Here is a 27,968-nt window from a genome sequence, read left to right on the forward strand (position 1 = left end):
CAAGCTGATCCTCACAGCCCTTCCTGGCCTCTGGCTGGTGGAGGTTTGGGAGCCAAGGTGTAGATAGAGAGGGAAAAGAGGAGCACAAAGGCTCTGTGGGGAGCCAGGGGCGCTCTCTGCGCTGCTGGCGGGAGTTTGGCAGGGAAGGGATGGATGGAGGAGCCCCATAAAACCCTGGACCCGCGAGCTTTCCCAGGAGGGATGAGGAGCAGCAGCCTCTGGAACATCCCAAGGCGAGACAGCAGCTCCCGAGACATCCAGGCCCCGGCTAGGAGCGTCCCCGCGCTCCGGCGATGGATGACAGGCAATGACAGGCAGTGACAGGCAATGACAGACACAATGACAGGCAATGAGAGGCAGGTTCTGCTGAGCTCCTTCCCTGGGCTGCGCTCCCCGGTCCCAGCGGCTCCTGGCACAGCTGATCTCCTCGCTCCCTCTAGTGGGATTGGGATGGCTGCGTGGGCTCCTGCCTGGCGACACCTGTGTCCCCATTCCTCCTCTTGATGTCCTCCCGGCGAACCGCCCCATGGGATTTTTTTTTTCTCCTGCCACAAAGCCCCCAGCACTTCCCAAGCTGCCCAGCCTCCTGGGGAAGGAGAAAAACATTGTCCCGATCCCGCCTGGAACATTCCCAGGTGAATCTCCTGCAGAAGCAGCGACCCAGCCATGTCCCGTCCTTGCCACAGCCCTGCCGGGAGCTGGAAGGGCTGCTCCAGGAAATGGTTAAAGCCCCAGTTTTTGTGGCTGAGGTGGGATCCTGAGGAGAGGGGACAGGGTGAGGCCATCCCCCCGGTGCCCCCGAGCTGGGATTTGGGGGTTTTACACCGTGACAGATAGAGGAGGGACGGGAGGGGCGGGAGGAGGCAGCGCCTTGGGGGGTTCTGTGTGTTGGGTTTGGAAGTCCTGGAAAGGGGAGAGGGACGGAGGGGAAGGAGGAACAGAGGAGGAGGGGAGCAAGGGAGAGGAGAGGAGGGAGAGGGAAAGGAGAGGCGTGGAGGGGATGGGAAGAAGAGGGGAAAGGAGTGGAGGAGAAAGGCGGGAGGAAAATAGAAGAAGAGGAGGAGGAGTAGAAGAGAGAAGAGGCGGTGAGGAGGGGAAGAAAGGGAGGGAAAGGAGGGAAGGGGAGGGGAGGAGAGGGGAAGAGAAGAGGAGCAGCAGGAGGAGGAGAGGGCGGAGGGCAGGCCCCGCGCGGTCCCGCCCCGAGGAGCTGCCCGAGGCTGGTGGCGGAGCTGTCGCCCGGCGGCCCCGCAGATGTTCCCCGTCCCCCTCCTCCTCCCCCTCCTGCTCGCCCCCGGCAGCGCCGCGGCCGCCCCGGGGGTCACAGGCGAGTGTCAGCCCCGGGCCGGGGGTGGCCGGGCCGGCTCGGTCCCGGTGCGGTGCCCGGGCTCTGCCCTGGCGTTCTGGGCAGGCTTGGCCGGGCTGGGCCGCGGGCGGAGGCGGGCGGGACCCCCTGCCCTCAGCATGGAGCCGCTCCCGGCTTTGGGAAGCTTTTCCTGGCGCCTGATTTAAGACGCGAAGGCGACTCCAGGCTCGGGCGCGCCTTAATCCCGGAGAAAAGCTTTTAGGGGAAGGTCGGGAAGGGACTCGCGGCTTTTCTCGGCTCTCAGCGCGGGTTCCCGGCACGGGCCCGGGGGGGGCTGTGCCCGGAGGGTCCCACTGCTCCGTCTGTGCCCCTCGAAGCAGGAGGGAGCATTTCATGGCCCCGCTGAAAGATTTGGGAGTGTGTGTGGGTGAGAAACCCAGCAGGGCCCGGCCAAGGCGGCTTCAGCCCCGGAGCGTGGGCAGGGGGCATTCAGCCCCTCTGGCCCTCAGCGAGACCGCAGCTGCAGAGCGGCCCCAGCCCTGGCCCAGCACAGGAGGCGCCTGGAGCTGTGCAGAGAGCCCGGAGGGGGCCACGGAGCCCCTCTGGAGCCAGGCTGGGAGAGCCGCGGGTGTTCAGAGAAGAGAAGGATCCAGGGGAGCCCCTTCCAGGCTCCTCAGAGCCCTTTCCAGGGCCTGAGGGGGCTCCAGGAGAGCTTGGGACAAGGGATGGAGGGGCGGGACAAGGGGAAATGCCTTCCCACTGCCAGAGGGCAGTTAGATTGGGGGAAATTCTTCCCTGTGTGGGTGGTGAGGCCCTGGCAGAGGTTTCCCAGAGCAGCTGTGGCCACCCCTGGATCCCTGGAAGTGTCCATGGCCAGGTTGGACAGTGGGGCTTGGAGCAGCCTGGGATAGCGGAAGGTGTCCCTGCCAGTGAAACTGAGTGATCTTTAAGATCCCTTCCAACCCGAACCCTTCCATGATTCATGATTCTATAAATAATTCCCTCCGTGGCTGAGGCGGGAAGGGCTCCTGCAGCCCCTGCCAGGTGGGTGAAGCGGGATCCCTGCGGCCGTGGGGTGACTCCTGCTCTCTCTTGCAGCCCGCACGCTCGCTCCCTGCTACCTGGCCGACCTGCGCCCGGCCGCGGGCAGCCTGGTGTCGGCCGTGGGCTGCACCGTGCTGCTGACGGCCCCTGCGCTGCGGGGCAGCCAGGCCGTGTCCTGGGAGTACCGGGCGGGCTCGGAGGAGGGGGTCATCCTCAGCTACGGCTTCCGTCACCCCCCCAACGTGTCCCGGCTCTACGAGAAGCGCGCCACGTTCAACGAGTCCAACCTGTCGCTGCAGGTGGTGCTGCAGCACGGGGACAGCCGCCTCTACCGCCTCCGGGCCCAGGAGGAGGCCACGACCTGGTTCCACCTGCACGTTGTAGGTGAGCGGTGCCGCGGCCAGCGCTCCGCCGTGCCTGGGAGCCGGGAGTGCCGCGGGTTTGAGCGCTGACGCTGCCTCTGCCTCTCCCAGAGCCGCTGTCCCAGCCAGAAATTGTGGGCAACTCCTGGGTGAAGGCAGGAGGCAACATCAAACTGGTTTGCAACGTGGTGCAAGGGAAGGCAGATGCCTACTGGTGGAAGAAAAATGGGGAGCTGCTCGTGGGAAGTGAGCGCATCCAGTTTGTGGAGAACACCACGCTGTGCATCCTGCAGGTGTCCATCAGCGACAGCGGCTACTACACCTGCGTGGTGAGCAACGCCGTGAGCCAGAATGAGACCTCCTTCCTGCTCAAGGTCCACCGTGAGTGCATTCCTTCCCCTGCCCAGGAAAAAAACGGGGGGACCGCCCCAGAAAAGGGATTGTCTCTCCCTGCCTGTGCTGAGCAGGCAGGTTTGCTGGGAGGCTGTGGGTGGGTTAAATTCAGCTTAAATTTGCTCTGGTGCAGAGGCTCTGTGTTCTCCCCTTTGCAGACTCTGCCAATGTGGTGCTGCCTGTGGTCCTGACCTGTGTTGTCATCGGCTTGCTCGTAGGTGGGTGCTGGAGTGGGCACGTGGGTGCTGAGGTGACTCTTGGCCCTGTTTCTGGCTGGTGGGTGCCATGGCAAGTGCTGTGGCCACCAGAGGTGGGTGAAAGGGTCCCATGTGGCACATCTCTGCCGGGACCTGGCCCTCCACCCCGTGGCAGGGGCTGGGTTTTGTCACAGCTGCTGTTTCCAGCAGGGTGTCCCCAGTCCAAGGAGGTCGTGCTGGCCTACATTGGTGATGATGGTGGTGGGGCTCTGAGCAGCCTGGGCTAGTGGAAGGTGTTCTTGCCCATGGCGGGGGTTGGAACTGCTTTGACCATTCTGGGATTTTCTGATGCTGCTGCTTTGTCCCCAGGTGTCTTCGTCTGGTGCCAGAGAAGGGAGAACTCATGTGACAACTGTTGGTAAGATGCCTCCAGCACCATGTTGGGGTGGCCCCCCCTTGCTCCAGCCAAAATTTTCTCTCTACAAGCCCAAATTTATCCTTGGCTGGATCCAAGTGAGCTGGAAAAGTAGGAGTGCTATTCCAGCCTCTCTGTAAGAGGCTGCTCTCCCACCCTGGAGGCTCAAAGGATTTGCTGTCCCCTCTATTTAATCCCCACTCTGGAAATATTCCTGATTCCTCCACCCAGAGCCTGACACTCCTGGTTACCTTAGCTCTGAATAATGGGTGGGCTTTTGAATACTCCAGAGATTTCTGGGAAGTGAGTGATTCTTGAGATTTTTTCAGAAATTGCTCCCTCTCTGTGACCACAAACACACTCAGGCTGCTCACTGGAGCTTCCTGGAGGGTAAGGGTGGAGAGGATGATGATGGAAAACCCATCCCATGAGGTGGCGGGTTACAAACAAGGAGCTCTCAGGTGTCTTGTGCAGTCAGAACCCAGGGAACTCCAGACAGATAAATTGGCCAAGGTAGCTCCTGGAATCTGGAGTAGGGCAGAAGTCCAGACCTCCTGGTGCTGCCACTGCCAGCGTGGGACACTGAGCTGGCTGAGGCCCTGGAGGGGCCCAAGTGCCCGGGACGTGGCTCATGTGGGGCCCTCTCTTCTCCTTGCAGGTAGAGCTGGGTCAGCCTGCTGTTGCCCTTCCCTGGTGACCCTGGTGATGGATACTGCTGCGAGTGCCAGGTATCCCATCCCATCCCAGCCTCTCCTGGGAAATGTTCAAGCTGCCAACCTGCAAATGTTTTTTTTGAAAACCCTGGTTTGGGCTATTTCTATGTTGTCCTGCTCTTCCTGTTGTGCATCCCCGGGGAGAGGGATGTACCTGCTCCCTCCCTCCATCCTCCTGGCTTCCTCCAGAGGCCTCGATGGGCTCTTGGCTCTGGAAAGAGCCACTGTCCCCGCTGGGCAAATCCACACTCCTGGGGCTGCTGGGAAGTGCTGCAGTGCCAGCCCTGCCTCCCTGGGGCCTCCCGGTGTCCTGCTGTGCCAGAGGTTTGCCAGGGGGCTCAGGCTCTGGGCATCCTGCTCCGTGTGACCCTTGGAGGGAGGAGAAAGGGCAGGATTGTGCTGGCTGTGCAGCTGGGGGGAGCGGAGCAGCAGGAGCTGGCGGGGAATGGGGGAGCAGCAAAGGAGTTCAGTTTCTGAAAGCAGATCCCAGGGAAATCCCTGCGGCTGGCTGAGGTGGGGGTGATCCCAAGCCCATCTCCTCCAGCCCTGGGCTCTGCAGGATCTGGGAATATCCCTCGGGATGTCCCCTCCTCTTCCCAGTACCAGTGCTGGTGCCAGCTTGTCCTTCCCATTTGCTGCTCCTGTGGGTGACATCAGCCTTGGCCTGGCTGGATACAGGGAGCCCTGCTCCTGTCCCCTGCTGTCCCCTGCTGTCTGTCCCTCCCCGTGCTGCCTCTGCAGGGCTCTTCTGGGCTTTGCTGTGCAGGGGATGTTACTCCTTCAGCTGAGCCTGGAGGCAGAGCAGGCATCCCCAGCCTGGAGAGACCTGGATGCTTTCCCAGGTGCTGGACCCCACTGTTGGTCACCCCGGGACCCCCTTTTAATCTGAGGGGGAAATCCCAGGTCCAGGGCCCTCCCTGAGCCAGTCCCCAGCACCTCTGGAGCAGGCTGGGGACCTCTCACAGGCAAACTGGAAAATTGTGGGAGAGATCACTGGGAGATTCAGGGGCTGTTAGCAAGGGGCCATCTCAGCTTTGGTTTTCATGGAAGCAGAGGAGTTTGGGTGGAATAAATGAGATTCCAGCCCTGTTGGAAGTTGCAGGGCAGATTGTTGTGTTCTCTGTTGCACTTGGGGGTGTAAAACGTAGCCACATGTTTTACAAGAAGTACTTTTCTGAGCGTTTTGGGGAATTGTCTGTGAATGGTTTTGGAGACTTTGTGTTTTGTTGATGTCTGTTGCTGCTAATAAACAGTGTGTGTTATCTCAGAGGGTATTGCTGTGATGTTTAGGGGTGGGAAATGCCCCCTTGGGGTAGCTGGAGCCTGGGGTAGCAGTGGGGTAGGAATCAGCCCTGGTGGGATGTGGCTGGTGGCAGACCTGGGACTGCTGGATTTGTCCTGGTGTCCGGCTCTGGGAGATGATCCCTTCCTCTTGAGGACATAATTTACTCCCCTGTGGTGTTCCTGCATCTCCATCCCCTCCCTCACCTGCTCCTGTGGCAGTGACAGCCTGAGCGACTCAGCTGGGGTTAAGAACAGCCCAACAACTCTGCTCAAATCTGGGTGAGGGTATTTTTAACCTGGCCCCGTTCCCTGAGTCATGGGAGCCTGGCAACTGCCCTGCCAGTGCCTGGGGAGGAGCTGCCTTCCAAGGAGCTGCGTCAGGGCGGCCCCAGGGGGGCTTTTCGGGGAGGTTTGGGGTTCATCTGGGGGCCTTTGGGTGCAGGGCTGTGCTCAGCAGCTGTTTGTGGTTGAGAAGGGCTCCTTTGGGCTGCAGGAAACACCTCAGTGGGTTGTGACAGCCGGGACAAACAGCCCCTGGCACAGGCTGAGTATGATTTACAGAGTAAATAAATCCCAGAGTGTGTCAGACGCCCTGGGATGGACCTGAGGAAGAGCTGTTGACAGCATCCACCTCCTCCCACCCTGGTTTTTGTGCCTTCATGTCTTTCCTCCGCCTTTACTACTGGTAAAGCCAGAATCTATTTCAAGTTACTACAGGGTTACTCCCAGAAAAGTACTTCATGCTACTCCCAGGTAGAGCTTACACAAATAGCTCTAAATTGTTGTAAACATTAAATAAAGATAAACCAGTGAGAGACTCCTGCAGCTGCTGCTAAAGGGGCTTCTCTACTTCAGGCTTTGGTTTTCTGCAGAAAGAAAGGGGGAAATGTGCATTTGGCCTCCCCTGGGTCTGATTTATTATTAAAAAAAGGCAGGATCAGGTTAATTTCATGGACATTTATTAGGAAGATCACAGAGGAACCAAAACTGAGACTCCTGAACCCACTAAACCTGAGGGAAGGCTTGGGCTGCCTTCGCCAAGTGGGAGACACCCACATGGATCTCAGCAGGGAATGGTGTCCTTGGTGCCTTGCTGACACATTTCGAAGGACCTGGAAGGAAGAGGAGGGGGGACATGCTGAGCATCAAAATTGTTCCCTGGGAGGGTGGGCAGGCCCTGGCACAGGGTGCCCAGAGCAGCTGGGGCTGCCCCTGGATCCCTGGCAGTGCCCAAGGCCAGGCTGGACACTGGGGCTTGGAGAGTCCTGGGATGATGGAAGGTGTCCCTGCCATGGCAGGGGTGGCACTGGATAATCTTAGAATTCCCTTTCCACCTAAACCATTCTCTTAATCCATGAATCCAGGAGCAATGAAGGCTTAAAAACTTCAGGTTGAGGCCATAATGGGGAGTTTTGAGTGGGCTCTCAAGTGCTTTGCTGGATGGGGACCCCACCAGAGCCTCGCCCTGAGCCCTGCAAGAACCTAGGGGCTGGAGGGCAGTGCTGGGCTGGATCTTTCTTGGGGTCTGGGCCTTAAACTAAAACACAGGATAGTTTCCATATCCTGCTTCTTTTGCTTCAAGATGTGCAAATTCATGTGGAATTTTGTGCAAAATAGGAACAAAGGACCTACCTGGCTTTGTCCATCCAACAGACATCACGGTCCTTGCTCCAGCCTTGAGTCGCGTGATCTGCAAAAGACAAAGACAAATCTGTCCCCAGATCAGGAGAAGGTGTGAGAGGCACCAAGGACGGGGTGTTGTATTTGGGATCCAGTCTCTGGGGTGTTGTATTTGGGATCCAGTCTCTGGGGTGTTGTATTTGGGATCCAGCCCTTGGGGTGTTGTATTTGGGATCCAGTCCCTGGGGCGTTGTATTTGGGATCCAGTCTCTGGAGCATTGTATTTGGGATCCAGCCCCTGGGGTGTTGTATTTGGGATGCAGCCCCTGGGGTGTTGTATTTGGTATCCAGTCTCTGGGGTGTTGTATTTGGTATCCAGTCTCTGGGGTGTTGTATTTGGGATCCAGCCCCTGGGGTGTTGTATTTGGTATCCAGCCCCTGGGGTGTTGTATTTGGGATACAGTCCTTGGGGTGTTGTATTTGGGATACAGTCCCTGGAGCTTCCCGGGGGAGGGAAACAGTCAGTGGGAACCATTAAACATGGGGGCTTCACAAAAGCCAAATAAACCACTTTTAAATGATTCCTGTGGGTGCTGGATGGTGCGGGGACACCGAGGCGTTGTGAGGGGCTGGAGGAGGAAGGAGGAGCAGACTCACAGCAGAGGCCAATGGCGAGGAGCGGGAGGGCCGACACGGCCGCTGCGCTGCACACCAGGATGCTCACGTCCAAGAACGCCGCGCATCCTTCTTCTACCGCCGGAGAAAACAGCAGGGGCAGGGAAAGGAGGAAGGCAGGTCGCCACCATGAAAGCACAAACACACAAAATTTAGAAAATCAAATAGGTGGGCGATGTTGAAAGCGGATTTTGCTCCGGCCTAGATTTCACCTCCCCGAATCTCCTGGTTTGTTGGGTTTGTTTTGGGAGGCCTAACAGCTGAATTGAAGGGATGTGGGGATTACATGAGCTGTGTTCTTGGGGCAGTTCCTGGAGGATCTCTGCTCACCGTGGCGGTGGTAGATGCTCTTGATGAGGAAGGTGCTGCTCAGCACCACGGCCACCACGGCCCCCGGCGCGGCGTAGCCCATGGTGCGCTGTGCTGCGGAGGTGCGCAGGAAAAAGAGATGTGGATGAGTGCCCAGAGGTGTGGGTCCAGGGCTGGACTCACCCAGGCACTGGTAAGGGATCCACCAGCGTGAGTCAGCACGGGAGTTCTCATTTTAAAATGTTAGGCATGGTGTTTTGAGCAGAATAACCTCCCTGTGGACCAGTTTGGCCCGTCCTTGGTGGGACCGCTCACCCTTTTTGCTCTTCAGATGGCTGAAATCTGTAGGCTGGAAAATCATGGTGGTGGCAACCAGGAAAGTCACCACGATGAGGTAGCTCAGGGTGATCTCAGGCAGTATGACAGCCACAGAAGGGCCTGAAAGACAATGGGACAAGGCAGTAACCCCGATGTTCCATTGCCCACCCCCTTCAACACCTGGGCACTCTGCATTACATCCCTTCCCCACCCTCCTCTGACTTCCAGCCTTTCCTTGCAGCCTCTCCATTCTCTGATCATGTTACTGTCCTGCTGGGACTCATCCCGGGAAAGGGCTCTGGGAAAAGGGGAATAACTGTATTAATTGTCCCGGGGAGTGTGTAATGCACGTGGTGGTCCAGGCTCCCCCAGACCTGGAGATCGCACATGGAGATCACACATGGATCATGTATTGCTCTGGACGGGTCTGTCCCCCACATTCCATGGCACGACTCCCCTGTCCCTCACTACCTTCCTCTCTGGGCCCCACTGGACTCTGCATCTCCCCTGGGGTCTGTCTCCCCTCCCTCCAAACCTCCCCACAGCCCCCTCTGACCTTCCTCCCACATCCAGAGGATGCCAGCGGTGCCATCCAGGATGCAGGCGATGCACACCAGCCCGCAGGTGTAGGAGCTGAGCCACCTCCAGAGCTCCCCCCCTAAAAACCCAGAGCAGAGGAGGGTGAGCGCTGTGACCCCCAGGAATCCTGTGCCAGCCATCACCCCTTCCTCAGGGTGGGGTGCAGCCCTTCCCCACCCAGATGCTGTAGGATATCCCAGGATCTGGGGGCTCCCAGAGCAATGCTCTTTGCTCTCCCCCACCAGACAAAGGAAATGGCGTCCTGCTCTCCCCAACTCACTTATCCTGAGCTTTTCGGACTGGCAGACAGGAATAATTAATCCCCACGCTGTGACAGCAGCGAAGACCACGGCGATCACCGCAATCCTCAGGGTGTGCTTCAAGCGACGGGAGAGACCTGGAAAAGAGCAACCCCGAGGGGCAGGAGACGGGACATCAGCAGGACCAGCCCCCTGGCTTTGGTGGCTGCAGGGATCCTCTATCACCAGGACAGAGTCCATTTATTTGCTATTTATTTATTTGGTGGCCGAATACACTCCATGCAATGTCCAGCCTGGGGTGGGTGCTCCCCACAGGCTCCCCGGCCACCCTGCTGTGTCCTGCTCAGCATCACCTTGGCCAAGGGCCATCGTTTTGGACCTGCCCCAAGAGGGAACGGCCAATCTCCTGCCAAGGACTGTGCCTTGGTGGGCTCAGAGGCCAGGAATTGCTGCTGATCATCCCAAGATAGGCAGCTCCTGGCAGCAGCATGTGCACACTGCCTCCTGGGGAGGGCGGCCAGACTGTGGGGATGGAGGCTGAGGGATTGGATGGGACCCAATCTGAGACATCCCCAGGGAAGGGTGGAGGGCAGGAGGAGCAGTGGGAGGTGAGACCTTCGATGGTGACCTCCAGGGAGTTTTCTTGCCAGCTGATCCCATTGCTGGCATTGCAGGAATAGGAGCCGCAGTCCGACTTCTTGGCTGGCCTCAGGTACAGAACACTGTGGCTGCTGGACAGCTGGGAAATTCTGTCTGGGAGAAGGGGCTGCCCATCCTTCTTCCAGGTGATGGTGTCCACTCTGCCCTCTGCCACCTCACAGATAACCTGCCCAGTGGCCCGAGCCAGGAGACTGCTGGTCCGGAGCTGAGGGCGGGACACGGGCACTGGAAAGGGAGCAGAGACCACAGCACTTCTCTCAGACATAGAATTGCAAAATAGTTTGGGTGGGAAGGGACCTTTAAGCTCATCCCATGCCACCCCCTACCATGGCAGGGACACCTTCCACTGTCCCAGGCTGCTCCAAGCCCTGTCCAGCCTGGCCTGGGACACTGCCAGGGAACCAGGGGCAGCCACAGCTGCTCTGGGAATCTATGCCAGTGAATGTGACCCGGAGCATCCCTGATGGGCCCTTGGGCTGCAATTGCCACCACAGCATCAGCCACAGCGTGGTCACAGGTGCCTTTCCCTTGGGAAGCCCATCCTGCTGCTGTGCTTTCCAGGACTGTTATGTTTTTTTCCCAGTTGAATTACTGCTTTAATGGACGTGGGTAAGTATGGAGCACTTTGAAATGCATCAGGAAATGAGAAAATAGCAGAGAAGGCAGCAGATCCCACTCGGGTTGTGTGTGGTTGGAAGGAGAGGTGGGTGGTGAAGGGCTGCGGTGGCATTATGGCCGTGGCGTGATTGGTGAGATAAGCCAGAGCAAATGAAGGGAATTGCTGACAGCAGTGCTGAGGAGGGACTTGTGGGCCGTTTCAAGCGCCTCTTCTCTCTGTGGTGGCAGCTGGCGCCTGCAGAGGGCAAACAGGACAGCCTGGCCTTGAGGGGTGGTGGCTTCTCCAGAAACCTCAGCTCCATTGGCTGTGCCAGGTGTCCCCTGGCAAAGTGCTGGGGGGAGGCACCCTGCAGGTGGCAGAGTCACAGCAACCCACCAGTCCCTCTGTTATCCCTCTGCTTCCTCCACCACCCCCCCAGCTCCTCCATCCTCGCACCCATCCCTGCATCAGCCCCATCACTCCACTCGTCCCTCCATCTTCCTACCAGTCACTCTGCCATCCCTTTATCCTCCCACCAGTCCCTCCATCCCTGCATTGAAGTGTGGGGAACAAGGGATGGAATTGCCTTTCCAGGATGGAACTTCTCCCTCTGTCCCAGCCAGGCCCCTGGAAGGTCTCACTGGGCAGCACTTCCAGATTTGTTCCCCTAGGACAGGTTGGAAACCTCTTTCCAAGATCTCTTGGTGCTGTCTCCACACATGACAGGTGCAAACAAGCTCAGGACTGGCCCGTCAGCCTTTGCTCAAATCCCCTCTCCAACCCCTTTGCCCTGGCTCTTGGACCCTGTACAGACAGATTCTGCTTGGATCCTTCACCCTGCTCCTCCCTCCCACACCCACCACTCACGGAGCACTTCCAGCTGGGTTTCCAGGCTCTTCCTGTCTCCTGTGTTGACAGTCACTCTGTAGGTGCCACTGTCACTTTCCCGGACATCCTCCAGCAGCAGAGATCCGTTGGATGGATGGAAAACGGCTCGTCCTGCATAGGGAGCGTGGATGGCTGGGGCGTGGGCCCCCCCCTCGTGCTGCAGGATGGGGTGGGGGCCGGTGCCATTGAGGAATTCCCAGCGCGTGGAATTGCTGTGGGTGACGTTCTCCGGCCCAGGGAGCAGCACCGAGGATCCCACAGCAGCGGCTCTGTGGACAGCTCCCGTCGCTCCCAGAGCTGGAGGGAACGACACCAGCAGCCCTGGAGGGAGGAGAGGGGCTGGGAACAGCTGCTCTGGGAAAAGGTGTCTCTGCCCATGGCAGAGGAGTGGAATGAGCTTCTCCTGCCTGAGTTTTTGTTGTACTGACCTAATTTCCATGTCTCATTCCCAATTCAGAGAACCCTGGAAAGGTTTGGGTTGGAAGGAAGCTCAAAGCCTGTCTCATTCCAGCTCTGCCATCCTCAGGGACACCTTCCACTAGACCAGGCTGCTCCAAGCCCTGTTCAGCCTGCCTTTGAACACTTCCAGGAATGGGACAGCCACGAAATTCCTGGTCTTGTTTGGGGCTGAAGGTGTCCATGTGCCCCCCACGGTGCAGGATTTCTGCCCAAAATTTCTGGGCTTGTCACAACTTGGGCTCTGGCAGGTGCTCAAGGGCTTAAGGGGGAGCCACTATGGGAAGGTCACAGCTGCCACAGCCCCATCCCAGTAAAGAGGATTCCAGGAGAGAGGAGAGGGAGGGGGAGGCTCCCCAGCCCCTGTGGCTCTGGAGCTGGGCAGAGGCCAGGGATCCTCACAGGCTGTGTTTGCTCTCAGCCCCGTCTCAGCCTGCCCTGATAAGCACCTGTTCACCTGCATTCCCACTGCACCTGCCAGGCAAACTGCCCTGGAAACTCCGGCTGCTCCCACTGGGGATGGTGTAGCACAGGTGGGAGGAAAAATAATTGTGACAATCCAGGTAAAGTCAAGTTCATCAGGTGATTTTAATTTCTCACTCTTGTAACCTTGAAAGGCAGCTGTTTTCATGCCCTCCTGCCCCCTAAACTGTAGATGTGGAGGAAGAAAATACAATTTAAGGATTGAAAGTTCTCATTCTCTGAAAAATTTCCTTTTTCTGCTGAGAAAACACTTTTTACAGAGAACAGAACAATGAGCTGAAGGAAAGAGGAAAACACTCCATCTTCTGCATCTGCAATGGCCAAAACTCATCCTAAAGACACAGAGAGCTCACTGACATCATCCCAACATCAAGCTGTAGGGTAACGGGCTTCCTTTCTGTTTTAGGTGCTCATCCTGAAAATCTTAGTGCATTTGGATCTAGCACAGGTTGCCCAGAGCAGGTGTGGCTGCCCCATTCCTGGAAGTGTTCAAGGCCAGGTTGGACAGGGCTTGGAGCGACCTGAGGATGGAATGGGAGGAACTTCAATGTCCTTTTCAACCCAAACCCTCCTGTTATTCCATGGTTTGTGTTTCAAGGCAGCTAGTGCCTATTTAAAGGAGCACAGTTAAAAATGCTCACACAAGTTTAACAGGAATAAAATTTGTGGTTTTAAAAGCATCAAATATTTTTACATATCTATTTTTAACACAAAGGCAGTCATTAGCACATATACCGATATTTATGTGTGAGTACATCTGTCAGCCCCGCAATAAATCCGGCTGCAGCAGCCTTTTATTCCCGGAGCTGAGCGCGGCTCTTCCACCACCTCTCTCCTTGGGCAAACACGCCTTTGCCTTCCAGGTTAGACCTTTTACCCACCTGAAACGTCCAGCCCAGAGCTCCCCGCTCCCGGCTCCAAAGGGCTTTGGAGGAGGCGAGGAGCCCCCGGGCCGGTCCCAGCTCGCACCCCAGCCCAGCCCAGCCCAGCCCAGCCCGGCCCGGGGGCTCCTTACCTGCGAGCAGCACCCAGGGGGTGCCCAGCAGCTCCGCGGGACGGCACAGCAGCATCTGCCAAGGGAAAAGAGCCCCAGGTAGCCCCGATTTCAAAAATCCCCTCGCAATTCCGCGCTGTGCCGAGAGCAACAGGTGAGGCGGTACCGTGGGTTGCAGCCCGGCGGTGGATTCCCGGGGCCGCGGTACTCCCAGCCTGTTCTCCTGCCGATGGCTCCTCTCCCTCCGCGCCGATTCCCCTCCCAGACTCTTCCCGGGAGTGGCAGCAGCGGCAGCTGCCGCTCCTGTCCCCGCTCCCCCGGGGGAAAAGGAGCTGCCCATGGCTCCGGCACCGCGCTGGGATGGGTCCAGCGGCGGCTCCCGGGCCGCCGGGGGCTCTGCCGGCACAGGGCAGGGGGTCCCACAGGAATGGAAATTACAGGGGGCATCCCAGGCCATTTTCATGCCCCGAGGCCAGAAGATCCATCCCTATCCCTTTCCCAAAACTCAATCCTCTCCCAGAGCCTGCAACAGAATTGGAACTCGCCCCCAGCCCGGTTCGGAGGGGAGCAGGGGTTTAGTCTGGCTCTAAAACACCGGAGAGCAGCTTTTTCCTCCGCCCCTTGAGGTGTGCTGGGATCATCTATGTCCCGCAGGCTTTCTGCAAAGGGAATTTCAGTTTACAGGAGGGATACTCCTGGGCTCAGGACCCTGGAACCTCATTTTGTTATATCTATCTCAAAATAATGGAATTCCAGACCGGTTTGGGTTGGGAGGGACCTTAAAATCTACCCCGTTCAGCCATGGGAAGAGACCCCTTCTACTGGACCAGGCTTCTCCAAGCCCCAAATGAGGAGGGAAGCTAAAAATGGAAACACTTTCCAGCCGGGCTGGAAGCAGCTTCCCCCGGTTTATTCGAGTCTTGTGAGGGTCTGGAGGCTCTTGGTGGCACCAGAGGGGACCAAGGGGGATGCACTGAAAGCTGCACCTGCACAATCCTGAGAGCTGGGAGTGAGCAGAGGGCTCTGCAGCGCACTGGGGGAAAATGGGAAGCTCTGGGAGATACTGGAGGGCAAATGTGGCCAGCCGGTGAATGGGGAGGGTTTGGTTTCACTGCAGGGCTGAGGACTCTGGGGAGCCCCAAAAGCTGGAGGAGGGGCTGAACTGCAGAGCCAAGAGGAAAGGGAGGGGTTCCAAGGGAGGATCTGGGGTCCCTGTGGGACAAGCCAGCAAGCAGGGATGGGGGAGTGGAGCCAGTTGAAGGTCTGGGTGTGTGGCAGGGACACACTCGGGCTGCACGGGGCGAGGGACAGACGGCCCCAGCGGCAAAGGGGACCCACCCGGGGCTCTGGAATGTGCGGATGGGAACGGAGGATCCCGGGATACAGCAACACCCTGCAGCCTCTCTCCGGGTTCCACCAGCCGCGCTGGCCTCACCTGCTTCAGGCCAGCCCCAGGGTCCTGTAGGCACCCGCAGGTCCCCAGACGGAGGTCTCCAATACTCTCACATCATTCCCGCCCTCTGCTCCACCCTTTGGTGCGACGGGCACCACATCCCACAGCTCCTAAAAAACGTTCACAGCCGCAGAGGCTCTGAACAGCAATTCCTGGGCTTCTCCAGAGGGATGGAGAGAGAGCAGCGGCGCCAAGTGCACCGGCACCGCAGAGCCCGCCCGGGATGGGACTCGTGGATTGTCGAGACACGAATTTCTGGCACCTTGTGCCATCGTGTGGCCAGTGAAAGGCCCGAGCAGCGGCACGGTGTGCGGGGATGCGGAGGGGAGTGCGGGATGCCGTGCCTGGGTCAGCCCAGCCCGAGGGTCCCGCTCGCCCAGGACGGGGACATTCAGCGCGTGCTCGGCCGCGCTGTCCCCGCTGGAGGAGGGCGACTTCCAGCAGGGAATGCTCAGACACTGCTAGCAGAACCTTTTTTTCTTTCCTTGGCTGTGGAAGGGAGTGGCTTTGTCCCCTTCTAGAGCTGGATGTGGAAGAAGAGGGATCCTCTTTCTTTTGCCGGGCTCACTCCAGAAGAAGTCTCCCCCCAGGTCCCAGCTGCCACCTGGCCACACCACTGCCACCTCTCACCTTTGTCCCAAGGGCCTGGTGACACTTTTTGATGGTAAATACCTTTTCTGTGGGCAAACCATTCTCATTTTGTACAATCTTTTATTAATATCATTGTGATTATTGCGACTTCTTCAGTAAATTGTGACTCCACCTCAGAACCTCTCCTAGTGTTTTTCTTCCACTACGGAAAGGGGATGGCTGGAAGGGGCTTAATTTTCCTGCTGAGTTTTAAAATTGGCTCCTACCAGGATCCAAGGCTGCCATTGGAGCTTTACCTGACAGAGGGCAGCTCCCCTGGCAGCACCTGCCCAGCCTGGGCGTGGAAATCCCTTTGAGCCCCGCTGACTCCCAGGGGCTCACTGGGGATGGGAAGCACTGGGGAGGGAACACCGGGACTGGGAGCATCAGGGAGCTCAGCCCACAGCAAGAGCAGATTTTCAGGAGTGTCTGGGCACCACGATCTCTACATCCAGTGTTTGGATTAAACAAGAGCGGCACGTTCAGCACCTGTGCACCTGCACTGCCCCTGCCCTGGACACAGCACCTCACACAGCACAGCTGGGATGAAGGGGCCCAGCCCTGCTTTAAGGTCTGGTCAGAGCAGAGGGAACACCCCATAAGATATGGAAGAACGAAAAATGTCTAACAGCAGGATTTGCTTTTGTTCCTTACCCTGTGGCACTTCAGCGTGCCAGATCCCAGCTCCCAGGAGCTGAAAGGCACCTCTGAGTTACACTCAGGGGAGAATTTTGGGAAAAAATACACCCAAAGAGTGAGTTTCATGCACCAGAGGGTATGATGATGACCTAACACCAATTCCTTAAGAAAGGATGGAAGAGGAGGCATGGCAGGAAGATTGTCAGAAACCCTGGGGCTGCTGAGCATTGCCCTCAACACAAGTGCAGTGCAACAGGCAGAGGAAACAGCAGCATGGCAGTCCTGGAAGTCAAGGAAAAGTGGGAATTCCATCCCTCATCTAACATCATCATCTCTGCTTCCCAACATGCAGATCTTGGTGCTTCCCTTTTCCTTCTCTAGCCTAAACCTTCTCAGAAAAGCTCAAAGTACACCAGGATCTCTCCAGGCCCTCTCTCAGGCAGCTTGGCTGCTTGATCAGTGCCAAGAGGCAAGATCCCAGAGATTTCCATTCTGCTCTGCTAAAAGTCCCCTAAAACTGGCAGCTGGAAAAAAAGGCTGAACAGGGAATCCTGAAGGCACTTGCTTGGAGGAGCACTTAGTGTGGTGGGATTAACCACGACCGAGCCACCCTGGCTGGGAGGACCAGGCTGGGAGCACGGACAGCAAGAGCTGCCTGTGCTCAAAGGCAGAGTGTGGTCCCGAAAAATGATACCACAACCTTTGGTTTCCACCTGCCCTCTCGCCTGAGCAGGCCCTGGGAGCTGCTTGGAGAGGGTGGAGGTGTCTGAGGTATTGCAGTGTTTTTGTTGTGGTGAGGCACTGGCACAGAGGGCCCAGAGAACCTGGGGAGGCAGCAGCCCACCAGGCCTGGTGTGGAGTGGGGCTGGGGGCTCCTGCCTCTCCCACGGGTGCCACTGAGGGGCTGCTGGCCTCTCCCAGAAGTAGGACTGGGGACTACCAGCAACTCCCAGAGGTGAGACTGGGGGCTGCCTGTCTCTCCTGGCAGTGGAACTGGGATGGTCCTGCCTCTCCCAGAGGTGGGACTGGGGGCTGCCTGGCTCTCTGGAGGGTGGGCTAGGCCTGCAGCCCCAGCAGGCGGGCGGTGTTCAGCACGTCGTCCCTCGTCAGGTAACACCCACAGAGCTGACGGTAGCCGGTGAATGCCTCCCGGCCGTGCAGGACACGCCAGTTATCCACAAACAGGACCTGCAGGAAACAGAAAAAGTCATCAGGAGGACAGCAACCACAGCAGGCAGGGCCAGGAGCCTCTGGCAGGGCAGGTCCTGGGGATCCCTGGACACTGGAAGAGCAGGTAAGGGTGTACCACAGTGGGCACGGGCCTCCTGCTCCACACTGGCACAGGTGAGGCTACAGCCAGCTGTTCCACAGGATCCAGCACAGCTCTTTCACCAGCTCTTTATGGAGCCAGCCCAGAAATACATTTTGGGGTTTCTTTGTCTTTTTACTGGAGAGGAAATAGTTCATTAGCAATAGACAGTGGCCAACTTATCAGTGAGTCCCAGAATGCTTGGGTTGGAAGGAACCTTAAAGCCCATCTTGTTCCACCCTCTGCCATGGGCAGGGACACCTTCCACTATCCCAGGTTGCTCCAAGCCCCATGGAACCTGGATTTGAACACTTCCAGGGATGGGGCAGCCCCAATCACCTGCCTCTGAGGTGTCACTTACCCATGTAAGGGCTGAAACATAACCTCAGAATTGTAATTTCTTCTGGAAGAAGTGAAAACCTGAACATTAAGTGTTCTGGCCTCTCTGCTCCTGAGTATTCTCATTTCAGTGGCTGGAAACTGGGACTAACTTTCCTCTGAGGCAGAGCTTGAACTCAACATCTCTGCCTCACCTGGCAGCTCACACTGCTTTAGGACAGCAAAAAAACACCCACGCAGAAGCCCCGACTGTTAACGCTGGAGCACCCAGAACGAGGAAAATGGCTGGATATGGCAGTGCCCAGACATCGGCACACCCACCGAGCACCTTGCTCTTCTCCCTGTGCCAAACCCAGGGGATTCAGCTCCCAGTCCCACCCTGGACCAGTCCGAGAGGCTGCAGCTCCAGGTCCCACCTTGCCTGGCTTCAGCTTGACCCAGAGCTCGTTGTCGGGCCGGCGCAGCTCGGCAGTGAGCGCGCGGTGCGCGTGGTACCAGCGGCGCACCACGCCGTGCGGCACCGTGTTGATCACGGCGCGGTCGTAGTTGTTGTACCTGCAGGGAGAGGAGAGACAAGAGACTGCCCAACACAGCTCCAGGTGCTTCCAAGAGAACCTCGGGAGCCTGTGGGATTAGTGGGTATTTAAGGGAGGCTGCAGAGGTGACCAGAGAGGTTGTGCTTCCAGCACAGGACCTTGGGAACACAGCACTGAGGGCAAGAGGAGTTTACTATCAAGTGTAGACCTGTTCTTGCTGGTTTTCCATAGAAGGACATGGCAAGACTGACAGTTGCTTAGAACAAAAGTGCAAAGCAGTGCTGGACAACCTCTAGAACTGAGGCAAACTGGAGTTTCAAAAATCAGCCCAAGTTCCCATTGGAAGGGATCACTCTGCACTCTCCCTGTTCCCTGTGTGCCAGGATAGATTCTAGGGGCCTCTCCAGAGAAGGGCTGAATTTTTCTGCATCTCACATAGAACGAGATGAGAGCTTGGAGCTGAAGGGAAAATAGCAGGAATAAAAAAATCAAAGTTCAGCACTGACACCTATCTTTGCATCAGCGGTGCTGACGCTTCCTCTAAAGCGGGAGGAACACAGGGTATTCCTGTGGTTTCATCCCTGCTCATCAAAGATACACTGGTTTTCAGTCCGTGGAACGTTCTGGAAAACCACTACCACAATGCCCTCCCCTCCCCAGAGGCCTCTTGGCCGTTACCTGATGAGGTAAAGCTCGTTGTTCCAGGGATAGATGTTGAGCACCGGCCCCACTCCGATCATGTGGTTGTGGCGGCCGCCCACGTTCTCCACGTACTCGTGTTTGAGGGGCACCTTGGCCAGCAGCTCGAAGTGCTCCGGGGCCCGGCGCAGCACCTGCTCGGCCGCGTGGAACCCGTCCACCAGCAGCGTCCGCCCTCCCGTGCCCTCGTGCTTCAGGCAGTGGAACACCTGGATGCTGCACGGAGACAGAATCCCAGAGGAATGACCTTGTCTGCCTATCCCCTGGGCACAAGGTGCTCCCCAAGGACACAGCCAGGTGTGGATGGACACACCACCCATCTCTGCTGCTTCTCCAGACCCAATCCCACACGTTTTGCTGGGTGAGGAGGCAGAAAACTGCCTGTGCTGCATCCCAAACATAGTCACATGAGTCTGGGGACTTCAGGAGCTGCAGGATGAAGGCTGTGTCACCCAAAACCCAAACCCAAAGAGGCTGTGGCTGCCCCATCCCTGAAGTGTCCAAGGACAGGCTGGATGGGGCTCTGAGCAACCTGGGACGGCGGAAGGTGTCCCTGCAGCAGCACGTACCCGCAGGGCTCCTGGAAGTAGGTGGTGTCCGTGTGCCGGTCCAGGGCCAGCTTGGTGTAGGCTGTGTCTCCCCGGGAGAAGTCAGAGGTGAAGTACCACATCCTGCCATAAATGGTCTCCCTGGAAAAGAGATGGGCAGTTATCATAGGTCAGTGCCTGGGTAAGGCACATCCTCCCCTACATTTGAGTTATTCCCCTATGCCCCATGCACAGAGTCATTAAAGCAGAACAACTTCACAAAATTCAGATTGTCAGGGACGGTGTTTCTAATCTCTCTTCAGGAGTTCAGCTCCTCTCTTTCCTCCCCAAAAGGCTAGTGGTGACAAGTCTTCCCCTCCACAGTCACTGATGTTTCCATACCAACCATCATCCCCAGTCATGGAAGTGACACAAGGAGCTGCCTAAGTGCAGTGAGCCCTTACTTGTATCCACATAGGGTTGCCAAATAATTCCATTTCTTCTTCCCAGTACCCTGTTTTCACTACTTCCCCCCTCCAACATGCACAGGAGGGAAAGGACACCAGACAAGGCCAAACAGCACTCAGGGGCGACAGGGGGAGGGTGCCTGGAGGCAAAAGCTGGCTGGATATTCCATGGAGCCCCTCGTTTCCATTTGGAGTGATTGTTCATTAACAGGAATCCCTCCTTTTCCAACAGCCCCAGGCAAATCAAACTGTTTCTACAGCTTGGATAAAGCCCTGAGCTCAGCCCCTGGCATACCATGCTGGTGGTGCTTCACACAAACCCAGCACCAACACCTCTCACTGTTTTTCTCCAGCAAGAGCTCCAACTGGTCTTTGATCTCCCTGGCTCCCAGGGCCAGGCTGCCCTCACGACCCCTCAAGTCATAACAGGAAATGTCTCTCCTTGCAAAGCCCTGCTCTTCCCAGCCAGCCACTTCCTTCAGTCCCTCCTCTCTGCACAGTCCCACTGTCACAAAAGTCATGGGATGCTCTAGGGGCAGCTCAATGACTGAGTGATTCACAGCTCTCCCATAAAGGAGGGTGGATCCCACAGTAGGATCCTCCATCGCAGGTCCAGGGGAGCAGCCAGAGCATTTGTCTGCAAACCAGGCCATGCCACACAAAACACAGGACAAGGAGGCAGCAGCTTTCCAAACAGAAAGAAAACAAGTTTATCCTTCCCAGGATAGCCCCGATACCTGATTATGCTGATCCTCTTTGCCAAGATTTCTGTGTCCTCTTTGGTGGGAGTGACATTCTCCACAAAAGCAATCCCATACAACAAGAAGCTCTGCAGGAATTCCTTCAGACCCTCGTCTGTCTCCAGGAAGCTCCGGCAGTCGATGGAGGGGACCTGGGCTTGCTGGTAGATCTCAGCATTCCAGAGGATCCGGGGGTGCATGACCTGCTGCTTCTGCCCCTCGTAGCTGTTCCTTGCCAGCCACTCCAGCCCGTACCGTGTCACGTGTCCATCCGGCCCTGGCACAGGGACAAGGGCAGAGTCACCAAAATCCCACTGAGCAGCCCGACATCACGGCACCTGTCAGCCCAGGAGAGGCCTCACCCTTGTCACCTGTCTGGGGGGGGTGCTTTGCACCCTGCTGCCACCCGAAATATGACCTGAAAGGCTTCGAGTCCTAAAGTGTTGTCATTGCTGCCACAACTCCAAATTCAGGGCAGCTGCTGACACCCTCTCCAAATTCCCAGCCAACTGCTGCATCTGCAGTGGTTTTGGCTTTTGTTGACAGGCCTCCAAGGACAATAAAGGCTCTGAAGTCAAGCCCTCAAATAAAAGTAAGCCCCACCAAAAAGAAGAAAGCAGCTGGGAAAGTGAGGAGAAAGGACAGAGAACGGGCATGGTGAGCAGGGCTGACAGCTGCTCACACAGAGCAGAGAAGGAAAAGAGAAGCAACTGTGTCATGCCCCATCTGTTCACCACCTGCACTGCTGGGGGAGTCCGACCAACCCAGACACTGCACACTCACAAGAAGGGAAACCACACCACTTTGATGCAGAGGTGTGTTTACAGAGAGAGCAGTGTTTAAAACCTGCTCACGGCTCAGTATCTCCCCAGACAGGCAGATCTGCGGGTAATGCTGTCCATCAGCAGGCACAGGAGGGCACAGGCGTTCAGGACTCACAGGTGAGGAAGAGCGTGGTCTCGTCCACGCGCACAGCCTGGGGCTGGATGGCCAGGTCCACGCTGGCCGTGTCCAGGCTGCGCTGGTTGGTCTTGGCGTTGTAGCAGGAGGCGGAGCGGCAGTGGTCCCGCAGCCACACGAAATCCAGGCGCATCACCGTGCTGCCGTAGCTCAGCTCTGCCAGGGATGGGAGCAGAGGAGGCTTTGGGGCAACAGGACAGACAAAGCCAAGAACTGAAGCCCAGAGCCCACACCTTATCATCCCAACTACAGGGGATGTGGCGGTACCCCTTAACATAAATTGTCACGAGAGGAAGACCTGGCAGAGGATCTTATCAAAGGCCTGGCTCCTTGGCTTTGGAGCCACTGTATAAAATGCTGAGCAACTCCCTTTGCTTGCAAGTGACTTGGAGTACCGAGATCTCACTGGCCTCAGCAGCCAACCCTGAACAAGGTGGGGCAGCAGAGGTGGGCACACACCAGAGCCGAGGAGGGCTGTGCCAGGGAGAGCCTGAGCATGGCACAGAAAATGGTGCCTCACAGGGCACAGCTCAGACAGTTTTTGTTCAGGAATCCCTGGATTTGATTACTTATTTAGCAGTGCCTCACTTATCACAGAAGACAAGGCTGCTCCATCCTGCCTTTGGGAATTCCAGCAGGGAACATGAAGCAGCCCCCAGTGTGCATCCCTCTAAGGCAGGCTATTTCAGATGGAAAACACACGTCATTCCAGAGAACCAAGGTGGAATCCCTCCCTGCTGTCCCCGGGCAGAGCAGGAGCACGCTCACCCAGCACACCTACCCAGATGGTCTCGGTGCAGCTGCCAGGCACAGCAGGAGGACGCCGGGGCCGTGGGGTGGCAGTGTGCTGGGGCAGCCAGGCCGGGCCCGGGGCCCCGGGGCAGCCACGGCCAGCGATGTCCGGTGCTCCCATGCCGCCCCCGGAGCAGCCACGCCAGCCTCTGGCACCACATCCTGGCAGTCAGGAAAGAGGGGACAAGGTGACTTGGATGTGATACTCTGTCCTAAACCCCAGCAGGACAGAGCCCTGAGGAGACACAAGGGACATACTGGGATCCTGTGAGGGTGGGCAGGCCCTGGCACAGGGTGCCCAGAGCAGCTGTGGCTGCCTCTGGATCCCTGAAAGTGTCCAAGGCCAAGTTGGACACTGGGACTTGGAGCCACTTGGGCTCGTGGCAGGTGTCCCTGCCCATGGCAGGGGGTGGAATGGGATGAGCTTTAAGGTCCCTTCCAACCCAAGCCATTCCGTGATTCTTTGATTTACCAGGCAAAGCCAATCCAGGAGAGACAGCTGTGTTCAACACTCTTGTGCAAAACAGTGGCAAAGCCTCATCTCTGAAGGTCTTGTCCCCCCTCCAGCATTCCCAGTTTGAATTCACCATTCCTGGATGGAACTGCAGCAATCAGGGAAGCAAAGTGACCTTGGTTAGGGAAGCAATAACAGAGGAATCCAGTAATTAGGTCAGTTCTAGAAAAAGCAGGCAAAACGATGATGATGAGGAGGAGGAGGAGGAGGAGGAGGAAGATCTCTGCTGCTGGTGAAGGACACAGCTGGCATGGAGGAGAAACCACCGTGATTAATTTTAGGATAGAGGTTAGAAGGTGATTTCTCCAAGGGAGATTTGTAACAACTCCTCAGTGCAAAGAGCAAGGGCAAAAACCTGACAAGTTTTAAGAGATGATGCCTCAGTCTAAATGCCTGTCATGTTTACGAATTTCAGGGGGCCAGGTCTAAACCCAGCAGGATTTTAACAGCACTTTGAAGTGCACTGAAATGTGGTCTCTCTGGATAAGACACAGGCTCAGAAAGCATTTCTTATCCTAGACTTCTGATTTTCCTTCATTTTCTTATCTGGAGAGTCCAGGCAGTGGAGCTCTGGCTGTCCAAGCTGCTTCTGCTCTGCAGAGACCTCAAAAGCTGCTGATAACAACCAAATCCACAGAGGTGCCACATTCCCAGCAGCAACCTGTTAAGCAGGGATAAAAGAATGCAGACATCCCTAGGGAGAAAAAGTGGGAATGTTTTTGAAAAGAAGGTTTGAGATGAAGGCACACTGACACACTTCAGCCACGGAGCCCTTTCCATGAGAAATTTTCCCAACATCCAACCTAAATCTCCCCTGGCACAGCTTGAGGGGGTTTACTCTTGTCCTATCCCTTGGGAGAAGAGATCAAACCTGCAGGCTCCAGCCTCCTTTTCCAAGATATCCAGTTCCTGTTCCTGCTGCCCAGCTTTGAAAATCTGCTGTAGGAAGAGCGATGAGCCCCATCTGACACACAAATCTCACAACCAAGAGAAGAAAACCTACAGCTACAAAACCCAGGAGCTGCCCCTGATTTTTATCAGCTTTAAAATCTTAAAGAAATTATTTAAATCTCTGAACCAACTCACAAAGCTTATCTGAGAGAGGCAAAGTCAGTCCAGTTTGGCTTTTGGATCCACTATCCCAGTAAGGGGTGGCAAACAGAAGGAATCTTGCTTGCACACACAGACAGGACCCAAAATACCAGGAAAAGGCTCACCCACAAATCCACCAGCACAGGGCCTGTGCCTGGGGCAGCTCCAGCCTTAGTTTGATCTTAGTTTGACCACACACATTTCTTTTATCTCCTCCTCTCTCAATATCAAAACTGAGAAGGAAATTAACACAGGTAATGGGAAGTGACCCAGATAATTAAACCTAATCAGGCAGATCTTGTGCTGCTCTCCCTGGAAGAAAACACCACAGGCAGCCCAGTGAGAGCCTTAAATTCAATCAATTTAAAATCAAATAGGAGGCATTAAACCCCCCAAAAAATCTGTACGATTAGGGAGGACTTGTAATTTTTGTTGTTTCATCAGAGCTAACAGCTGGATGAGCTACATGAACAGCAAACTCTCTTCCTGCACCTCCTGGTACCTCACCTTTATGCTTTATGTGGTCCAGACACCTGGGCAGCAGCGAAATGAGAGAATTCCAGATGAAAATTTCCCTTGGAATTCAAAGGGAAAGGGCAGGAGGGAGCAGACATTAAATACTCAGTGCATAAACACACATGGTGGGTGACACAGGACCCACAGAGTGAAGGAGAGAACAGTGCTGGAGGGAAAAGCAGAAACCTCAAATCTATTGTGGTTCGAGGAATTCCCATCAGTCTTTGGAGAGAAAGGACAGGAGATGCTGTGGAAGGAGCAGAAAGGAAGGCTGGGTTTTACAGGGGTTAACCCTAACCCTAACACTGCAGTTCGTCTCACAAGAAACATTTCAAGGAAACAAAACCAGGTTTAACCTGTCTGAGGAAAAGCCACAGTCCCCATTCTGGACAAAGGAAACGGTGAAAACATACGTGACCAAACAGTTTCAGCAATGGGAACATCTAAGAAAGGAGAAACCCCACAAACCTGGAGGCTTTCACCAGCTTTTAGCCAAACCCTCCGGGGCATGGGATGACCCTGCTTCCCTCCCTGCCCTGCTCCAGCCTTTCCAGCCTGTTTGTCCAGCTCCTCTGAAAATAAAAGGTGTTTTCTATGAAAAACACCTCAAACATTCAGCTGCTCACACTCACTCAGTTGTTATTTCTGGAAGCACCTGGCTGACACCAAGGTTTCTGTTCCATATGGAGCAGGGAGTTGTCAGAAACACAACAGTCCTAAGTGAGGGAAAGGAATTTGGCTTTTGATCCTCTGGGATCCTTTAACCTGACAGTTCTCTCTGCAGTGAAGGAACACCAAGAAAAAGAGGAATTCTGCAAAGGCTGAGCTGCCCTGAGGACTCTGCCAGAGCCAGAGGAGCCAAGAGCACAAGCCCAGGTGACAAACCAGATCCCAAAGGATGGCAGCACCTCTTGGACAGGACACAGGCAGAGTTTAACAGCCTGAGCTGACTCAGTTAATTACAATTAATTACTACAGAGACAAAAAGCAGACTGGCTGTTCCCTGCTGAGCTCCTGCCCTCACCCTGCAGACAACTCCATCAGATCTCAGCTGTCAGGTACCAGATTCCCCTTCCAGCCCTTCCCCACATGGGATTTCAATGAAATTAAGGAGCTAATAAAGACATCCCAGGCACTGCCAGCTTCACAGCTACTTCATTTTCCTGGAAGCAAAGGGAATTATCTGCTCACCCCACATTTCACACTGACCACCTGACGGCAGGCCCCATTCCCAGAACCTTTTTCCAGCCTCCTGTTTGCATTTCTCCCAAGCAAAGCCTTTCCAGGCCACACAGCTCAACAGAAACAAGTTCTAATTCTGGTTTGTTTTTTTTTTTTTTCCAGCAAAGCAGCCAGCCCTGATGGTCGAACCCCCCCAGATGAGTTACTCCAATAAACTCCTATTGCTAAATCACTCCATGCTCTGGGTCCTGCCCGGGCAAAGAGGAGCCAGGCAGCTCTCCCGAGCAGGGTGGGGTTGTGTTTTTCCAGGGAATGATGGAAAACAGCTCTGCCCACGAGCTGCAGCCTTTCATTCGCTTTCGCAGGGACGGTAATTCCCGTGGGAGCCCGGGCCTGGCATTACCTGGGACCCGGGAACGCCGGGCGGAGCTGCGGGAGGATGGAGCGAGGTTCGGGCTCGGGATGCTGAAGGGATCACGGAGGGGCTGTGCCGGAGGGAATTCCGCGGGGTCAGCGCTGCTGCTCCGGCCTCTTCGCCGCTCCCGGCCCCTCCTCCGGCTCCCTGCGCCCACCAGGCCGAAAACGCCGCTCGGAGCTCTCCCACATCGGCCGCTGCCGCCCGAGGGAACCGGCGTATCGGTGACCCTGGAAAGAGGAAAAAAAACAAGGAAAAAAGCTACAAACGGGTCCCTCTCCGAGGGGGCCCAAGCGCAGCCCCCGAGCCCCGCGGGCAGGACGAGCCCCGCTGCGAGCTCGGGGGCTGGGGGGCATCGCGACCGCCGCGCCCCGCCTCGGCCCTGCACCCACCTCGGCGGCTCCCCGCTGCCCCGGCGCGGCCCCGCTGCCTCGGAGCGGCGGTGCCGGGCCCCAGAGCCCGCGGGCGGCGGCGGGGCCGGGTCGGGAGCGGGGCCGGGGCCGCCTCAGGCCGCCCCGGGGCGGGGCCGCCGCCGCCATAGAGACACGCGGGGCAGAGCGCCCGCAAACCATAGAGGCGGGGCGGGACGGGGCAGGCGGCCAGCGGGACCGCGCCGGGACGGGACGGGGCCGCCCCGGGAGGCGCCTCGGCTGCGGCGGCCGCTCCGGTCCGAGAGGCCGCGGGACGGAGGGCCGCAGGCGGCACGGAGCTCGGGGAAGGGGATGGAGCGCGGCGCACGCCCCAAGGGGACGCGCGGGTGCCGCCAGGGGCGGACAGCGCCGGCCGTGACGGGCTCGGGCACCGAGCGGGGCTGCGAGTGCTGCCCCCTGGCGGGCAGGCGGGCAGATGGACTGCGAGAGGAGCGGCGCTGCCCCGTCCCCGTCCCTGTCCCCGCCACTGCCTTGCCCCGTCCCCGTCCCTGACCCCGTCCCTGTCCCTGTCCCTGCCCCTTTCCTTGCTCCCATCCCTGTCCCCGTCCCCGTCCCTGCTTCTTTCCCTGCTCCCATCCCTGTCCTGTCCTTGTCCCTGCCTACCCCTTCCCCGTCACTGTCCTCCCTTCTCTGTCCCTCTCCCCGTCCTTCCCCGCTGCCGGGGGTACACACACCACCTTTTGGGTTACAAAGCGCTGATTTTCATCCAAACCGGCGCACGGGCGGGCGCGCCGGGCAGGCGGCGGGTCCCCGCTGGAGGGCTGCCTTGGCCCGGCTGTGGCGACCGCCGCCCCTCGCCCCGCTTCCACCACCCCCGGCCCCGCAGCACCCTGCCGTCCCGCCGCCTCCCTGGAGGGCGTTCCCAGTCCCGAAGACGCCCCGGAGCAGCGCGGGGAGGACCCGCCGCGACCCTCGGGACAGTGGCTCCGGTCCCTGGAGCTCCGGGTTGCTCTGCAGCACGAAGCACCCGCAGGGACTGACTTGCTTAAAAGCTCCAGATCCGGCACTGGGAGCGGCAGATGGCACTGGGGAGAACAAATGACACGTGGTGACACAGGAGCACTGGGAGTGGTTACCCGGGGATTAGGATGAACCTGTCAGACACAGACAATTCCAGAATGGTTTGGGTAGGAAGAAACCCTAAAGCTCATCCCGTTCCAACTCCCTGCCATGGGC

At 57.3% G+C, this 27,968-nt stretch overlaps 3 protein-coding genes across 7 annotated transcripts; 1 reads left to right on the forward strand and 2 right to left on the reverse strand.

The window, feature by feature from the left end:
* The first annotated feature begins 1,000 nt into the window (after positions 1-1,000).
* Positions 1,001-4,769, forward strand: LOC119695136 (HEPACAM family member 2-like). The gene is made up of 6 exons (XM_038123040.1): positions 1,001-1,085; positions 2,402-2,731; positions 2,821-3,090; positions 3,261-3,320; positions 3,669-3,717; positions 4,373-4,769. Exons 1-6 carry the CDS (start codon positions 1,001-1,003, stop codon positions 4,374-4,376), a joined length of 798 nt encoding a protein of 265 aa, XP_037978968.1. The 3' UTR covers positions 4,377-4,769.
* A 1,983-nt stretch (positions 4,770-6,752) lies between these two features.
* Positions 6,753-14,050, reverse strand: LOC119695066. The gene is made up of 10 exons (XM_038122894.1): positions 13,718-14,050; positions 13,573-13,627; positions 11,598-11,939; positions 10,088-10,357; positions 9,493-9,609; positions 9,190-9,291; positions 8,631-8,753; positions 7,989-8,081; positions 7,344-7,401; positions 6,753-6,823 (listed from the first exon to the last, which is right to left on the reverse strand). The coding sequence occupies exons 1-10, from the start codon at positions 14,012-14,014 to the stop codon at positions 6,775-6,777; spliced, it is 1,506 nt and encodes a 501-aa protein (XP_037978822.1). The 5' UTR covers positions 14,015-14,050; the 3' UTR covers positions 6,753-6,774.
* A 1,645-nt stretch (positions 14,051-15,695) lies between these two features.
* TMLHE (trimethyllysine hydroxylase, epsilon) lies at positions 15,696-27,752 on the reverse strand. Of its 5 annotated transcripts, none has more exons than XM_038122977.1 (10): positions 26,754-27,167; positions 26,350-26,591; positions 23,115-23,244; positions 22,632-22,804; positions 21,830-22,006; positions 20,888-21,167; positions 19,726-19,845; positions 19,136-19,372; positions 18,338-18,476; positions 15,696-17,461 (listed from the first exon to the last, which is right to left on the reverse strand). In XM_038122977.1, exons 4-10 carry the CDS (start codon positions 22,801-22,803, stop codon positions 17,330-17,332), a joined length of 1,257 nt encoding a protein of 418 aa, XP_037978905.1. In that variant the 5' UTR covers position 22,804; positions 23,115-23,244; positions 26,350-26,591; positions 26,754-27,167; the 3' UTR covers positions 15,696-17,329. The 5 variants fall into 5 exon arrangements, with proteins under 5 accessions (XP_037978905.1, XP_037978906.1, XP_037978907.1 ...); XM_038122978.1 differs by having other exon boundaries at positions 23,115-23,271; XM_038122979.1 differs by lacking the exons at positions 23,115-23,244; positions 26,754-27,167 and adding an exon at positions 27,470-27,752.
* Between the last annotated feature and the right edge of the window lie 216 nt (positions 27,753-27,968).

Source organism: Motacilla alba, chromosome 4A (genome assembly GCF_015832195.1).
Source record: "Motacilla alba alba isolate MOTALB_02 chromosome 4A, Motacilla_alba_V1.0_pri, whole genome shotgun sequence".
Classification (NCBI taxonomy): domain Eukaryota; kingdom Metazoa; phylum Chordata; class Aves; order Passeriformes; family Motacillidae; genus Motacilla; species Motacilla alba.

Excerpts from the sequence above, each read along its gene's own strand:
- LOC119695136 (XM_038123040.1), top strand. The coding sequence starts at position 1,001 with ATGGGAAGAAGAGGGGAAAGGAGTGGAGGAGAAAGGCGGGAGGAAAAT. Across the intron at positions 2,732-2,820 it reads GTTCCACCTGCACGTTGTAG|AGCCGCTGTCCCAGCCAGAA; the intron begins GTGAGCGGTGCC and ends TGCCTCTCCCAG. Across the intron at positions 3,321-3,668 it reads TGTCATCGGCTTGCTCGTAG|GTGTCTTCGTCTGGTGCCAG; the intron begins GTGGGTGCTGGA and ends CTTTGTCCCCAG.
- LOC119695066 (XM_038122894.1), bottom strand. The coding sequence starts at position 14,014 with ATGAAAATGGCCTGGGATGCCCCCTGTAATTTCCATTCCTGTGGGACC. Across the intron at positions 10,358-11,597 it reads AACCCAGCTGGAAGTGCTCC|TGCCCGTGTCCCGCCCTCAG; the intron begins GTGAGTGGTGGG and ends CTCCCTTTCCAG. Across the intron at positions 8,754-9,189 it reads CCTCTGGATGTGGGAGGAAG|GCCCTTCTGTGGCTGTCATA; the intron begins GTCAGAGGGGGC and ends ATTGTCTTTCAG.
- TMLHE (XM_038122979.1), bottom strand. The coding sequence starts at position 22,803 with ATGTGGTGCCAGAGGCTGGCGTGGCTGCTCCGGGGGCGGCATGGGAGC. Across the intron at positions 22,007-22,631 it reads GCTGCACCGAGACCATCTGG|AGCTGAGCTACGGCAGCACG; the intron begins GTAGGTGTGCTG and ends CATCCCTGGCAG. Across the intron at positions 19,373-19,725 it reads TACTTCCAGGAGCCCTGCGG|CATCCAGGTGTTCCACTGCC; the intron begins GTACGTGCTGCT and ends GTCTCCGTGCAG.